At 30.2% G+C, this 14,113-nt stretch overlaps 3 protein-coding genes across 3 annotated transcripts; 1 reads left to right on the top strand and 2 right to left on the bottom strand.

Moving 5' to 3' along the window:
- Positions 1-6,637: 6,637 nt before the first annotated feature.
- Positions 6,638-8,641, top strand: EXPA6 (expansin). Its single transcript, NM_001347975.1, has 3 exons — positions 6,638-6,882; positions 7,162-7,483; positions 7,950-8,641. The coding sequence occupies exons 1-3, from the start codon at positions 6,735-6,737 to the stop codon at positions 8,257-8,259; spliced, it is 780 nt and encodes a 259-aa protein (NP_001334904.1). The 5' UTR covers positions 6,638-6,734; the 3' UTR covers positions 8,260-8,641.
- A 1,151-nt stretch (positions 8,642-9,792) lies between these two features.
- LOC101255048 (mitochondrial import inner membrane translocase subunit Tim9) lies at positions 9,793-12,451 on the bottom strand. Its single transcript, XM_004249636.5, has 2 exons — positions 12,125-12,451; positions 9,793-10,328 (listed from the first exon to the last, which is right to left on the bottom strand). Exons 1-2 carry the CDS (start codon positions 12,217-12,219, stop codon positions 10,142-10,144), a joined length of 282 nt encoding a protein of 93 aa, XP_004249684.1. The 5' UTR covers positions 12,220-12,451; the 3' UTR covers positions 9,793-10,141.
- A 690-nt stretch (positions 12,452-13,141) lies between these two features.
- Positions 13,142-14,113, bottom strand: det2 (steroid 5 alpha reductase DET2). The gene has a single exon (NM_001247111.2). The coding sequence runs from the start codon at positions 14,062-14,064 to the stop codon at positions 13,291-13,293; it is 774 nt and encodes a 257-aa protein (NP_001234040.1). The 5' UTR covers positions 14,065-14,113; the 3' UTR covers positions 13,142-13,290.

Here is a 14,113-nt window from a genome sequence, read left to right as displayed (position 1 = left end):
GTATGAAATGGGCTGATCCAATATGTCATTTTTGCAGTTTATAATGGGCTACGGCCCAATATGAGTTAGTTTTGCAGTTTATAATGGGCTACAGCCCAATATGAATAATTTCGTTCCTACAAGACAATTCTCCCAATGTTTCTGACATATTATTAGGTAAAGCAAATGGTTGTATTGCATAAATTACGCTCAATGATATTGAAAACGACTGCACTAAAACTTTTTACTTCATAGAAAAACCTTCAGGATCGATAAAAGGATTTTTATTTACATGTAATTTCTCATATGTTCCTTTATCTCGCCCTAAAAAAATGCATTATGTTACAAAATTCATTTATTATAGTACAAAATTCATATAATTGTGCTTATTATATATTTATATATATTAAATTCTTAATTGGATAGATAAGATATTAGCTGGATTATATTTATTTTTTCTTTTTTTTTATGGACAAGTAGTTAGATTAATATATTACTTGAACCTACTTATCTTTGTCCAAAGATATATAAATATTGTAAGCTGGAATTTGTTTGATAAGTAGAGCGTCATATACCAAGTATCATAAAGGAGAAAATAAAATTGAACTAAGTTTTTTTTAAAAAAAATGTTTTTCCAAAGGTAGATTCGTGAGACATAAGAGTTATATTAATATTTGTGTGCACTTTATTTTTATTTTGAATGAATGGTGTGAATTTAATTAATTTCTTTTGATATTTTTTACTTAAATTAAAAGACATAAATATGAAATGAGGTCAAATTAAAAAGTATATCTATATATATTATGTATATAATAAATTATGATTCTGTGGCAATTCAATTACTATAAACTTCAATTACAAGTCACGGAACTCAAATGATCACTTGTGTACGTAATCAATTACGTACGACATATATGTTTCCATAACAAAAAATAATTATTAAAGTCTTTCAAAAATGGGAAAAATAATATTATTCTCATGGTAGTCAACTCTCAATGGCATATAATTTATTAACAAATTGATTATCTTTTTTAGTTTCTAAAAAAAAAATGCAGTAGTACGTATATAAATTTATGAACAAATTAATTAGTACTACTTGGTTTTTGGATCACATGGGCCATGAAAAAGTGGTACGGAACAAGTGCACATTATCAAAAATAAATCCATAACGTTGAATAGAATTCCTTTAGAAGTTTCGGACCGTAAAAATAAACACACAATCAAATAGATTCAATATCAAAAGGTAATTCAAAATCACTTATTGAATTGAATTAATCAGCTTAGCTCTTATAGTTGATTTAAAAGATAAGTTTAACTACGCATAAACATTAAACAATTGAGTTCGAATAAACCCCTTATTCCTATCTGAATTTGCCCTTGAACTTGGGTTCCAAAACATTAAAATCTTATTAGAAAACACTTTCCTATTAAATGAGTTTTACGCAACGAACTACAATCAATGAATATATTTAAAGCTTCTATATGAGTATAGAGAACATCATAAAAAAAAAATAGAGTGATTAAATTTTCCACTTCCATATCGCGATTAAATATCTACGTGACGATGTTTACATTTCTGTGGGTTGACGTTTTCAATTTTAAAATCATAACCAATTTGATAACAGTTTGATCAGTTAGGATTATTATTTACTCTTCTTACATAAAAAAAAATAAATTGTTTATATGTGATATAGTACATGTCTAATAAAGGAACCTTTTAATGCAAGTAAAAAAAGATTTTTTAAAATTATTGGAGTACCAACTTGTGACAGAAAAGTCTTAAGTAGATGTAATCGTTGTTATGATTGGGAGCAACTACCTTATTTTTAGTTAATAATAATGTTATGATACTCCTAAGGGTAATTGATTAATGATATTCGTGTAACAGATGATATTTCATTAAAAAAAAGCTAAAAATTAATTCCTCTTGTCAACATATATAGTCAATCTTATCGCATTAGACTTCTCGATTTATATTTCTCATGCGTGACTTATGAGAATTGTTGCATAAAAGTGATTTACTTTTTAAAACTGTGAATTGTTTTGAAATTTCAAAAAAAAAAATAATGTCTTGATCAAGAATTAAAAAGATGGGAAGCATTGACTTCCAAAACAAGTAGATCCAAAAGGGTAGTTAATAATTTGTCAAACCTCAAAGAATATTTATGAAATTAGTTGTTTGCATGTGATTTTAGATCCCTTGATCATACATAATATAAAGTCAAATTCCTTTAAGGGTCAACTTAAACATTTTAATATTTTTCCAAATACCCTAAAGTATGCTAAAAGCACATGGAACAAGAATGTGGATATATTAAGGTACAATGTGACTAATCCGTAGGGTACGTACTCGTTTTGACTTTTGACATACACTTATATTAATAATAAATAAATATTGTAAAAACTATAGTATATAATATTGATAATTCTTCCTTCCTTTCGCGAAGATGTCTTATCGATGCTATTTTTTATTATTTATTTTAACGATAGACGTAAAATGATAAGTATTTTTTTATAATTATATATTATAAATATTAAGTTTAAAATATTAATTATTTTTTAATAGCAGAGTTTCTCACCTTATACAGGTTATACGAAGATTTTGATGTGAATATTTGAACGATAACTGAATAGGGAGTGAAAACATAATTGAATTTTTTTTACTATTAATCCAACAATAGAAGCACTCAGCCCCCACGACTCCAATATTATTATTTTTTATTATTATTTCTTTCAGAAAATGCCAACCTTGTATGATTAATTGCTCTTCTTTTTTTCTTTTTCTTTTTTGCAAGCATTTAGTGCAATATTTTTTTTATATAATATTGTATGATTAATTGCTCTTTCTTTTTTTTTCTTTTCCTTTTTTGCAAGCATGTAGTGCAAAATATTTTTTTATATTATATAAATTAAATTAGAATTAGTTATTTAAAAGTGAGAGTTCTCGACTTTCTCGTATCAAAGTTATGAAGGGGATACCATATGTGAGCTTTGAAAATGCATTTAATTTGTCATTATAAATCCATCTTGATAAAGTCATCTCCTATATATATATATTATTTTAAAATATAGTATTAATTGCAAGAGCCTTTTTAATGAGGAAATATTCGTTATACGTATCACATAAGCTAGTTGATCTACCATTTGCTTATCAAATTATTTATCATTATGAGAGATCAAGTAGTTACGTACCATGGGATATTAGTTACACTGAAACAGTAAATAAATTCAAATTTAATACTCCCTCCATATAAAAAAATGATGGTCTAGTTTGACTTAAAACGGAGTTTGAAAAAATAAATAAAAAAATTTTAATTTTGTGGTTCTAAATTGAAGTTATTTCAAATGTATCAAAATGTTCTTTAATTTTGTGGTTTTAAACATGCCACTTGGAAAATTAAAGTTTAAGTGTGGCCAAAATAGGAAAGGAATCATTCTAAAACAAACTAAAAAGAAAATTGAGACATTCTTTTTTAAACGAATGGAGTAGTTACACTGACACAATAAACAAACTCAAATTTAATTCTCTTTTCCACCAAGGCTTTTACTATTTTTATATTCACCAAAGTAATAAATATTCTTTGTTGTCAAATTTTTAATTATCATGTTGAGCTTTTTAAAAATTAATTTGATTATTTTTTTATAATTAAATTAGATTTTGTTAATTTAATATTTTAAACCAAAAATAATAGATATTCAAAATTATACGAAAAGTATTATAAATTATATTTTTTTGCATATTAATATAATGAAAAAATATATCATAAATATTAATCAAATATTTTTTATCATATGACATAAAAAGGAATAACATAACAATTAAAAATAAACGAAGAAAATAACTACAAGAATTTAAATGTGTACTACTTAAGGCCCTATCATATATATTTCGATTTGAAAAGTTTAAATTCAAAATTTTTAATTAAAAATAAAAAAATCTTATCTATTTCCACACCACCATTTTGATGACGGGGGCATGCTTAATAAATGACATGTATTTCTATGGAGATCACGAGTCATTATCTTCTCGAATTAAAGATACAACTTGTTGAAAAATTAAATTAATGTCTACGTAATTATGGTAGTATGTATGATCAACAACACCATTTTTTCATGATTCAATTGGTCAGAGTACATAGTTATCTTGTTATTTTTTTAATTTTATTTTGTAAATTTGTCTCTGAATCAGCATTTATGCTTTTCTTATAAAACTATTTTGTGTATTCAATTTAAATGCACATGACACATAGCGGGGGAAGTTCAACCATGCTCAATATAGAAATTGATTAAATCTCAAATTGCTAATCGTACTCGAATGTTCATGTATATTTTGTATAGTATTTGAAGCGATAACGGATAAAACAAACAATAATAATAATAATGTATAAGCTATATGCTCGAATGAAATTGTTTTATTATGACAAAACAATCAAAAGGTCAAAAAGTGAACAACAAACAAATAAAGAAAAGGATCAATATTGGGTCAGTCAACCAAAACAACACAGAATTAGTGACAATAAAAGTTACTCCCTCCGTTTTAAAAAAATAATATAGCCTAACTTGTAATATAGTGTAAAAAAATAATATAATTTTTTGATTTTATGATCCTTAATTAAAATTATATTAAATTAAAAAAGATATTTTCTATTCTTATAACTTTAAACACATCATATTAAATGTTCGAAATTAAGAAGAGAAGTATGAAAAATATATTTGAAAGAGAAAAGAGTGCAATAAGTGTAGGCACATGGGAGGTTGGATTTTTCAGTTTTGTAGAAAATAAGGGAAGAAACAGCATCAAACATATTCCAAACTAATTATCCAATTCACAAGAGTATTTAATTTCCTTTTCAGGAAAAAAAGATTTAAGTTTTTTTTTAATTAATAACCACAAATATAACTTTATGTGATTAGAGTTTTTTTGTCAAAACAAATAAAAGAAAAGAATTCACCCATAATGGAATCTGACTGAATCTAGTTCAAAAAGACACGCTATAGAAATTAGAATTTGAAATTTTTGATTTAAAAGAAAAGAAAAATTTGTTCTCCATCATACCATTAATTAGTTAATTCATTAATAATTTACGAAAATAAGTTATTATATGGTATATACAAGATAAATATGAAATATATATCATGACATCAGCAAGATCACATGGTTTCAGTTATATATATAACAATAGCATCTCATTTATCTAAATTCTAATACTTGGTAGCCTACAATTAGGATCTTGTTTCAATTTTTTCCTCATGATTATACAATATTGATTTTATATTATTTTTATTATTATTTTTAAATATATAGAATCACTTAATTAAATTAAGCGCTATAATATATATATATATGTACAAATACATAATATTCATTTATTAATATGATGTAAAATTTAGGTGTGAATCAACTTTTACCCTATAATTAACTATTGTTTGCAAGTTGTCAATTGGGATCCTATTAGCAACTATACTAGTACTCTCAAGTACTTGAAAAACTACCTATCACATTACTATAGCAACTTGTTTCACACCTCCACTAGTGTTTAGATTAGTTTATTTTCCTCTAGTATTCACATTCAGTATCTATATATATATATTGACTCTCAGTTAATTTAAATTCGTATTATGTAGAATTTTATTCATAGAAAAGCATATTTTTTATTAAAAAAAAATCATATTCAAAACTTGAAATGAAAATCTCTGATTAAAAAAAAAAGAAGATGTAACGATGACCAAATCCTATGGTGGTAGTGTTTAGGTAGTTTTGATAACACGAAATCAAGAACTTAAAGCTTCCTATGTATCTTTTAGGCTTTGCCATAAGTTTAAGCATGAATCATTAGCACACATTTCATTTACTCCATCACCATGTTTCCATGTGCCTTGGCTTGAGATAGCTCTAGCTATTCTTATTACCACGTTCACCTCACATGTATTCTTGTACATTACATTTACCGTATATGTTTTCGCAATTATATCTTCCGTTTAAAAATAATTTCTTTTTTTATTTCAAATTTAATGAATATTCGCAAGTATTAAAAATATGATATATCTTGTGATTATTTTTATATCAATATAACGGAAAAGTATATATTTGTCAAAATTTATAACTTTTCACTCCCGATAAGTGAAATAATATGAAAAATATTATACATGCATAAACCATGATAAATATATACAAGCATTATAACTCTCATACATATTACCCCTTCTCTCCATGTTGTCTTCACTTCATTTCGTCAAGTGCACATTTAGATGAGAGATATATGTCTTATTTAGGTCAAGACTATATTATATGTACAAATATCATTCAAGTAATTTTAGAAAACTATTCTCTAAATTTATATAAGAATTAGGAAATGTTTTATATAAAATTTAATATTTATAAATACCACTAATTTCATCTTATATTTTTGTATTTGTAAATTAAGTTGTATAATATTTTGAGGTGGGAATCAACTAAACAATTTTCGTACTAATAAACTTTGTTCTTGAAATATTCGTACTATATTGAGGGGGGAAAAAAAGTGAAGAATTATTAATGTTGGAAAAAAACATAAATTAAAAGAAGAGGAAATAAAATTTTAAATTAAACGAAAACAGAGTAGTAGTATTTAATTACGGACATTGCCATTGCAACTCTTCAATAAATACGCACCTCACTTTCCTTTCCCTCTCAATTCTCTCTCTGCTCAAATTCCATTTTCCATTTCTCTCTCTGTTTTCTTTTTACAGTGAACAAACACTACACTGTGACAAAAATGGCTGTGAATTGGGCACTCTGCATTGCTACTCTTCTCTGTTTTCTAACTGTTGTCAACGCAAAAATTGCCGGAGTTTACACCGGCGGACCCTGGACAAGTGCCCACGCCACCTTTTATGGAGGCGCTGATGCTTCTGGAACCATGGGTACTGTACCTGTCTCTGAATCTAGACATACTGTATATATTTTGGTACTCGTGAAGCCTAAGCCATATATTTTGAAATTTGAGTTTTCAAAGTTGTATTTTAACATATATTTAATTTGGAAAGTGAAATTTCTTCGGAACTTGATAAATTTGAAGAAAATTTTAAAATCTGATTCAAAATCTACTGTGAAACATTAGCTAAACTTTGAATTTTGTTCCATTACTCTGTTTTCAGATTATTTTAGAAGGTTAATTTTAGTGATGGATTTACAATGTGTAGGTGGTGCATGTGGTTATGGGAATCTGTACAGCCAAGGGTACGGAGTAAACAACGCGGCATTGAGTACGGCACTTTTCAACAATGGTCTGAGCTGCGGCGCTTGCTTCGAGATAAAGTGTACTGACAGTAAGAAGGAATATTGCAACCCTGGAAACCCTTCCATCTTGGTAACAGGAACCAATTTCTGCCCACCAAACTACGCCTTGCCTAACGATAATGGAGGCTGGTGTAACCCACCTCGCCCACATTTCGACCTCGCCATGCCCATGTTCCTCAAAATTGCTGTGTACCGTGCTGGAATTGTTGCTGTCAACTACCGAAGGTTCGTTACCTAATTAGCACAATTAAATATAATAGTTTGAATTGTGGTAAATGATAATCTTCCTTTCATACCAAATTATGCTTTGGATTAGTTAAACTAAACTTTGCTGTATTTAATTTGAGCTTCCCTATATTATCACTTTGTATACCTTTTTTTTGGATCACATAAATTGGAACTACTACAGCTAGCGTCCACATTTTCTCGATTTAACATGTCCAATTTTAGCAAAACCGTTATTGATTTGTTGAGTTTTTATATTTTCCTTAGTGTGGTGTGGTCCTATTTTCTTCCCAATTTTAGCAAATGGACATAGTCTTGCTATACCAAAAACCTACAACTCCTAGTTATGGTATAGCTTCATTACTATCTACAAAATGGTCCCCCAATACTACTCTTCACCTATATTTTGCAACGCGTTTTTTCCATTTTTGGTGCATTTGTTCTTAATGCTAAGTCTGTTTTACAGGGTTCCATGCAGGAAACAAGGAGGAATCAGATTCACAGTCAACGGTTTCCAATACTTTAACTTAGTGTTAGTCACCAACGTTGCAGGTGCAGGGGACATTCAAAAGGTTTATGTTAAAGGCACAAACACGCCATGGATTTCAATGACTCGTAATTGGGGTCAGAATTGGCAAACAAATGCAAAACTAGTCGGACAAGCACTTTCTTTTAGAGTCACTGCTAGTGATCGACGCAGCTCTGCTTCCTACAACATTGCACCAGCTAACTGGCAATTTGGACAAACTTTCCAGGGAAAGAATTTCCGCGTTTAATTTCACCAAATAATTACACTGACCTGATCAAAACAAAAGAAAAATTCTTACAATTTCCCGCCTTCAATGGTTCTCTTTTTTTATCTGGGAAAGTGTCGCGGGGATTTGTTTCTTTCTCTTTTGAATTACTATCAACTTTCTGGGGAATTGCTTTGTTACTCTTTTATCTACTTTTTCTTTTTATCTAAGTTGGGTGTTGGTAAAGCTAATAGAGGCTGAAGTGGCTACAAAAGGACCAAATTTAGGGGGGAAATTGTAGCCCGCAGCTTTACTTGCATATTGTTTATTATTATGGTGATGTAATGGCAAATTACTGCCTAAGTTTATGAATATATTTTTATACTGATATATAACATGTGCTGATGTTTCCATTCATGTTTTACATGGACTCTCTCTAATGTAACTTCCATTTCCGCGTCTTTCGATTTATGTCTCTTGTGACCCATGTGTCGAGAATTGTGATGGAATGCGTGAATATCTCTCTCTTAATTAAAGATATCGGAATAGATTTTTCGATCTCCTGAATGTCTTTTTTTTATATGTAGGAAGCCGTAGATGTATTATATTCTTAAAATGTGGAAGTTATGTTGACTTTTGTTTTTTGTTTTTTTTTGTAAAATACTTGGCTACGTGCTATTTATATAGCTGCCGTAATTGTACCTTGGATGTAGCAACTTGATGCCATTGTGAGTTTTTTTTTCTTCTACTCTCTATTCCTTCTGAAGTCCAACTTTTAAATTTCTCAGTTAAGAGTTGGCAATGGAGTGGAGCGGGTTGAGAGTGCAAGGCGGTCTCAGCAAATATGACCTGATTTCTATAACTTGACTCATAAATATCTAAAATATGTGCACGTACTGCATCCCTAACTCCTTACGGAGGATCCAAAAGGTTTAGCAAAAAAATTCTTAAAGTCATATCATCGCAATATTCATGGGCTAACACACACGAAAAACTGAAAGATTCACCTAAAGTAAAATAGCCTATGAACTCCCAATTCCCTATAGAGGGTTGCATAAAGATTTTGAAAAAAAAAAAGTCTAGCAGACATATCACAAAAATATTCATAGAATAATAATAAAAAAAAAAACTGAAAGCTGCTTTTTTCAAAGAAATGGCCTCCAATGATCACTCACTTTGAATAGGAAAAAAAGGAGAAATGGTGATCTCTAGAATTGCTGAAAATTATTTTTTTTTTGGAACTGAAACAAACATTAGCATTCAATTGACAACTAGAATAAAGCAACATTTCACCTCAAAATTCAAAATTACAAGCAACTACTAACCCATCAAATGTCAAATAACTGAATTTTGCACAAACCAACATTTTCGACTTGGCGCAGATGAACATCATATAAGTGATGGACAGGTTAATTTCCATCTTGACATGCCACAAGCAGCAACCTTACTAATCTTATTTGGCAAATTCGATGTTTCGGAATATGACATTATCAGAGAGTTAGACAGGCAAAAGATAAGAAATTTGAAGGCAGGAGGAGGTACGAGGAAACAAGAAGAGGATCAATAGACAAAAGATTAATCATTTCAGCAAAAATCCATTTCTCAACTTCAAGTTCAAAAATTGTTATCATAACAGAAAAGGCAACAGATATATCTCCTTGATGAAGTTGAATACCACATTATTTTACTAGAACGTCACAACAAAAGAATGCTATCGTAACAGCAAGTGGCCTGCAATCAGTTACAGGATCCAGTTCTACTATTCAAGTTTCTAATAATTTAACTGTAGAAGTACATTTTACCAATAACAACGAGGAGAGCTGTTGACTTTCCAAAATAAGGAACTTCCACTACTTGTCCTTGTTGATTAACCCACAATAAACAATAATGAGAAATTGAATTGCAGGCACATAACAGAAGCGTCTTAGTCTGGTGTTGGTGCACCTTGGTTAAGCTCTGCAAATCTCAGTCCTACACGCATAGAATGCTTCAAGAACTTCTCAGCACATCGTCGGACACAGGTCTCCTCTTGTTTGTCTAAAGTTTTGCGTTTGAAACTGTCTACACAGTCCGTGAAACATCTTTCGACCAGAGAATTATACATTCTCAAGCTGCAGTAGTTAAAGACAAAACAGACCAGGCTTTTAGAGTTGTAACACAACAGACAAAGTACTAACTGCAACAGAGAGTAATAAAATTCAATCCCGTTTCAATTCTTTTCAAATTTCTACTTGGACCGAGGAAATTTCTTTTTACTGCCATTACACTGCAACAGAGAGTAACAAAATTCAATCCCGTTTCAATTCTTTTCAAATTTCTACTAGGAACATATGTTACCGAGGAAATTTCTTTTTACTGCCATTACAAACACCCTTGTTAATCAGTAATCTCTTATTCATAAACATCACTAAAATAAGAAATCAAGAAAACTTAATGCTTGTGAAGCCAAGTGTTATCATCAATTTCCAACTTTTTTTCTCAATATACTACTCTTTCCTCTCCTACAACCTTCCTATGACCTTAAGAATGGCTAGATTCACAACTTTTTGAATACTTTTTGAGTGCATAACTGACACTGACCATACGAGTATCATCCCAACTTTCAACATGCTGACTGAATCGCCTAATTAACATTAACATATGGACTCAAGCTTGCTAAAATCAACACTGGAACAAATTACCACATACTTTCTATTTTTATTTAAATATTGAGGGAAAGGGAATATAATATCAGCTTTGGAAATTAAGAAAGAATGCAACACATTACTCAATGGATTGTTTCCAAGTGTGAACACCTAATTTTCCTCTATTTTAGTTTCTCCTGAAGTTCTATTTTTCACTTATTTATAATCTTTCTCTCAACATAAATTGCATCTGCTATTTAAAAAAATACCAGAAAATTTCTTTCTTTCTGCATTTGCAAATTAAGGATTAATTAATAAATGCATTAATTGGTTGAGTGGTTTAATTAATTAGCTTAAATAATTTTTGGAGCAAAAGAATAGAAAGGGAATATCAAAGCAATGCTACAAGCTTGCTTTCTTTTGGTTGAGTGTTACCTTAAGGGTCCACCCTTGTCAAAATCTGAGTGGGGAACACTAAGTGTATTAGAACTCATTTATCACTACTACAACAATCTAAAAGGTTAATGCTCATGAAGCCCCAGTGTTATCATCAATTTCCAATTCCATTCTCAATATATTGCTCTTTCCTACCCTCCACCACTTGATATGACTTTGGAGTAGTATTCGACTAGATAACAATTAAGAGTATAAGACTAGCACTGCATTACTGGTGTGGGACATAATAGTATTATCACAGCTAATAACATGCTGAATAAACCACCTAATTCACATTAACATATTGATTCAAGCTTGCTAAAACCAACATTTTTTACCACATACTTTATGTATTTATTTGAATATTAAGGGAACAGAATATATTATCAGATTTGGAAAATAAGAAAGAGTTCACCACTCCAGAGATTAATACGCTTCATGTTAGTCTAAACTCTAAGTTTACTACAAATCAAAAAATAAAGTTTTTCACTGCTAAGAAAACATAAGCATGAGCTAATTGCATATAGCCGGTGGTGGAAACTCAATTATGGTAGAGCAAGCAATAAATCAATGGTTTAGGATCCTTATTTCCATATAGATCCCGATATGAAATGTTCAAAGAAGCTTTTTAGTGAAGAGCTAATTGCATGATATTAACATTCTGCTTACAAAATCCATTGTTATATGCAAAAACCAAAAAGCGGTATACTTTCAAAGCGGGAATAGAGACATGGCCACAATCAAAATTGTTGCAACCCTGCAACCCACACAGGGGAGAATTTTCGGGTATATTTCTTAATCAAACTGGTTAATAAGCAAATAAAAATAATTGAAGAGATGGAATAAACCTGTCACGAACTTGGAGCTGCTCAATCATGGCTGCCATTCTGATCTTATCTGCTTCAGGAAGTGAATCCAAGTCTCCGATCATACTCTTATCCATCTTGATTCCTCAATTTGATTCAGCAACTTTGGTTGTAATTGGGGAAGAACAGAGGTATAAGCAGCCACTGTTATAGGGGAAAATGGGATTCTTATATCTAAAACCCTAATCAGGGTACCAGATTGGCAAACCCGTCATTTTGACCCTCTACTTTTTCAAATTATCGTTTCACCCCTCGTAAGAGTTCGAATTGTAAGAACGTACTTTAGACATTTTCCCTAAATTTTGCAATAATTTTAGGAATCGCTTACGACGAGGTATAAAATATAATAAGCTCGAAAGATTTTACACGAATATAGAGTTAGTCTTAGAAATTATGAAACACTTGTTTTGTTTATGATTGATGAAAGATCTATCGATCAGTTCTGATATTTTGCTTTGGAGCTATGTATTGATTTTTATTACATCCAAATTAAATACTTTTGTTTTGTTAGGATGAATGCAATAGTCTTAAAATACAAATTCACTTATGAAGATACTAATAAATTTAAGTATTAATTGATAAAATCGATTGACAACTTCAATTAAGGACATTTTGAAACACTTGTTTTGTATTTGATTGATGAAACATCCATGGATCAGTTCTGTATTTTGCTTTAGAACTATATAATGCTCTCTAGTACATCCAAATTAGGCAGTTTTATTTTATTAAGATGAATATAGTAGTCTTAAAATATAAATTCACTTGTGAAAGTATTAAAAAATTTAAATATTTTAACTAATAAAATCGATCAACAACTTCAATTAAGTGGATTACTATATGTAAAGATTAATATTAAAAAAGCTTAACTATTAAACAAAGATATCCATTCGGCACTAGCAAATGAAGAATTGTCTCATGATATATTGTCTTGATATATATAATATTTGGACATTATTATTTCGATATTGTAGAAAAATCTATCAAAAAAATAGAATAGAGTCCGAGTAAAATTATTATTTAAAGAATTAGGATAAATAATAAAACATGGATGCACACCGTAACAATGACTCTAGCCATACAATACAATTAAATTTAAACAACAACTAAAATAAACATTGCATTTAAATCAACAATACGATACAACAATTTCAATACAAAAAGGGGAAAACAGCTTTTCTATTCTTAGGATAATCTTCTCCAAATTTCTGCAGGTACCATTTATGATTCGAAACAGCTCGAGGAACCAAATTAGCACAGGTGTAGACAAAAAATGCAAGCCCGGCCCAAGACCAGGTCATCAAAGCCCAGCCCAACCATTCCATTATCTCTCCCAAATAATTTGGGCTGCTCACATAATCAAAAAGCCCACCTCTCGGTATCTTGTATCCACCTCCTTGACTCTTCAGGCCCAACAAAACCCCATCGGCCCAAATATTCAACAACATACCCGACCCGAATATAACCAGCCCAATACCAAACCTAACCCAAAACCAGTCGTCTTCTTGGTAGTTAGCATAATGAGAAACCCATCTGCTCTGTATGTAAGCATTCAGTAAATTGAAAATAAAAGCTGTAACTGCAATATTCAGCGGGAAATTGTTCTTTGTGTTTCTGCTACGGAGGCGAAGAGGGTAAATGATTGTTCGATTTGTGTAGTGAAAGAGGTAAGGTGAAATTAGGAGAAAAGCTAATGGATTTGTGTAATTTTTCCCCAATCGAAATACGATAATTGTGAGCCAAAGCGTAGGGCTTTCCATGAAAGCCCACGCAATTGGTGGAGAAATAGTGGTACCTGAATCAGCTGAAGTGTAGTGTTTGCCGTAAGGAGAAGTGAAAAATTGACATAAGATGAAGGTGGGAAATGCCATTACAAGAATGAAGAAAACTATAAAGTTGAAGAGATTTTCATCTGAAGAGAACATGGTGTCTGCTAGCTAATTTTGCTTTAAGCTGAAACTCTGGTTTATATGA

Source organism: Solanum lycopersicum, chromosome 10 (genome assembly GCF_036512215.1).
Source record: "Solanum lycopersicum chromosome 10, SLM_r2.1".
Lineage (NCBI taxonomy): Eukaryota > Viridiplantae > Streptophyta > Magnoliopsida > Solanales > Solanaceae > Solanum > Solanum lycopersicum.
The sequence above is the reverse complement of the archived record's forward strand: the minus strand, read 5'-3'. Positions and strand labels throughout refer to the sequence as shown.

Bases quoted from the DNA above. Each gene is read 5' to 3' on its own strand.
- EXPA6 (NM_001347975.1), top strand. From the start codon at position 6,735: ATGGCTGTGAATTGGGCACTCTGCATTGCTACTCTTCTCTGTTTTCTA. The intron at 6,883-7,161 runs GTACTGTACCTG...TACAATGTGTAG, and splicing joins TGATGCTTCTGGAACCATGG to GTGGTGCATGTGGTTATGGG. The intron at 7,484-7,949 runs GTTCGTTACCTA...TCTGTTTTACAG, and splicing joins GTTGCTGTCAACTACCGAAG to GGTTCCATGCAGGAAACAAG.
- LOC101255048 (XM_004249636.5), bottom strand. From the start codon at position 12,219: ATGGATAAGAGTATGATCGGAGACTTGGATTCACTTCCTGAAGCAGAT. The intron at 10,329-12,124 runs GTTTATTCCATC...TAACTACTGCAG, and splicing joins CAGCTCCAAGTTCGTGACAG to CTTGAGAATGTATAATTCTC.
- det2 (NM_001247111.2), bottom strand. From the start codon at position 14,064: ATGTTCTCTTCAGATGAAAATCTCTTCAACTTTATAGTTTTCTTCATT.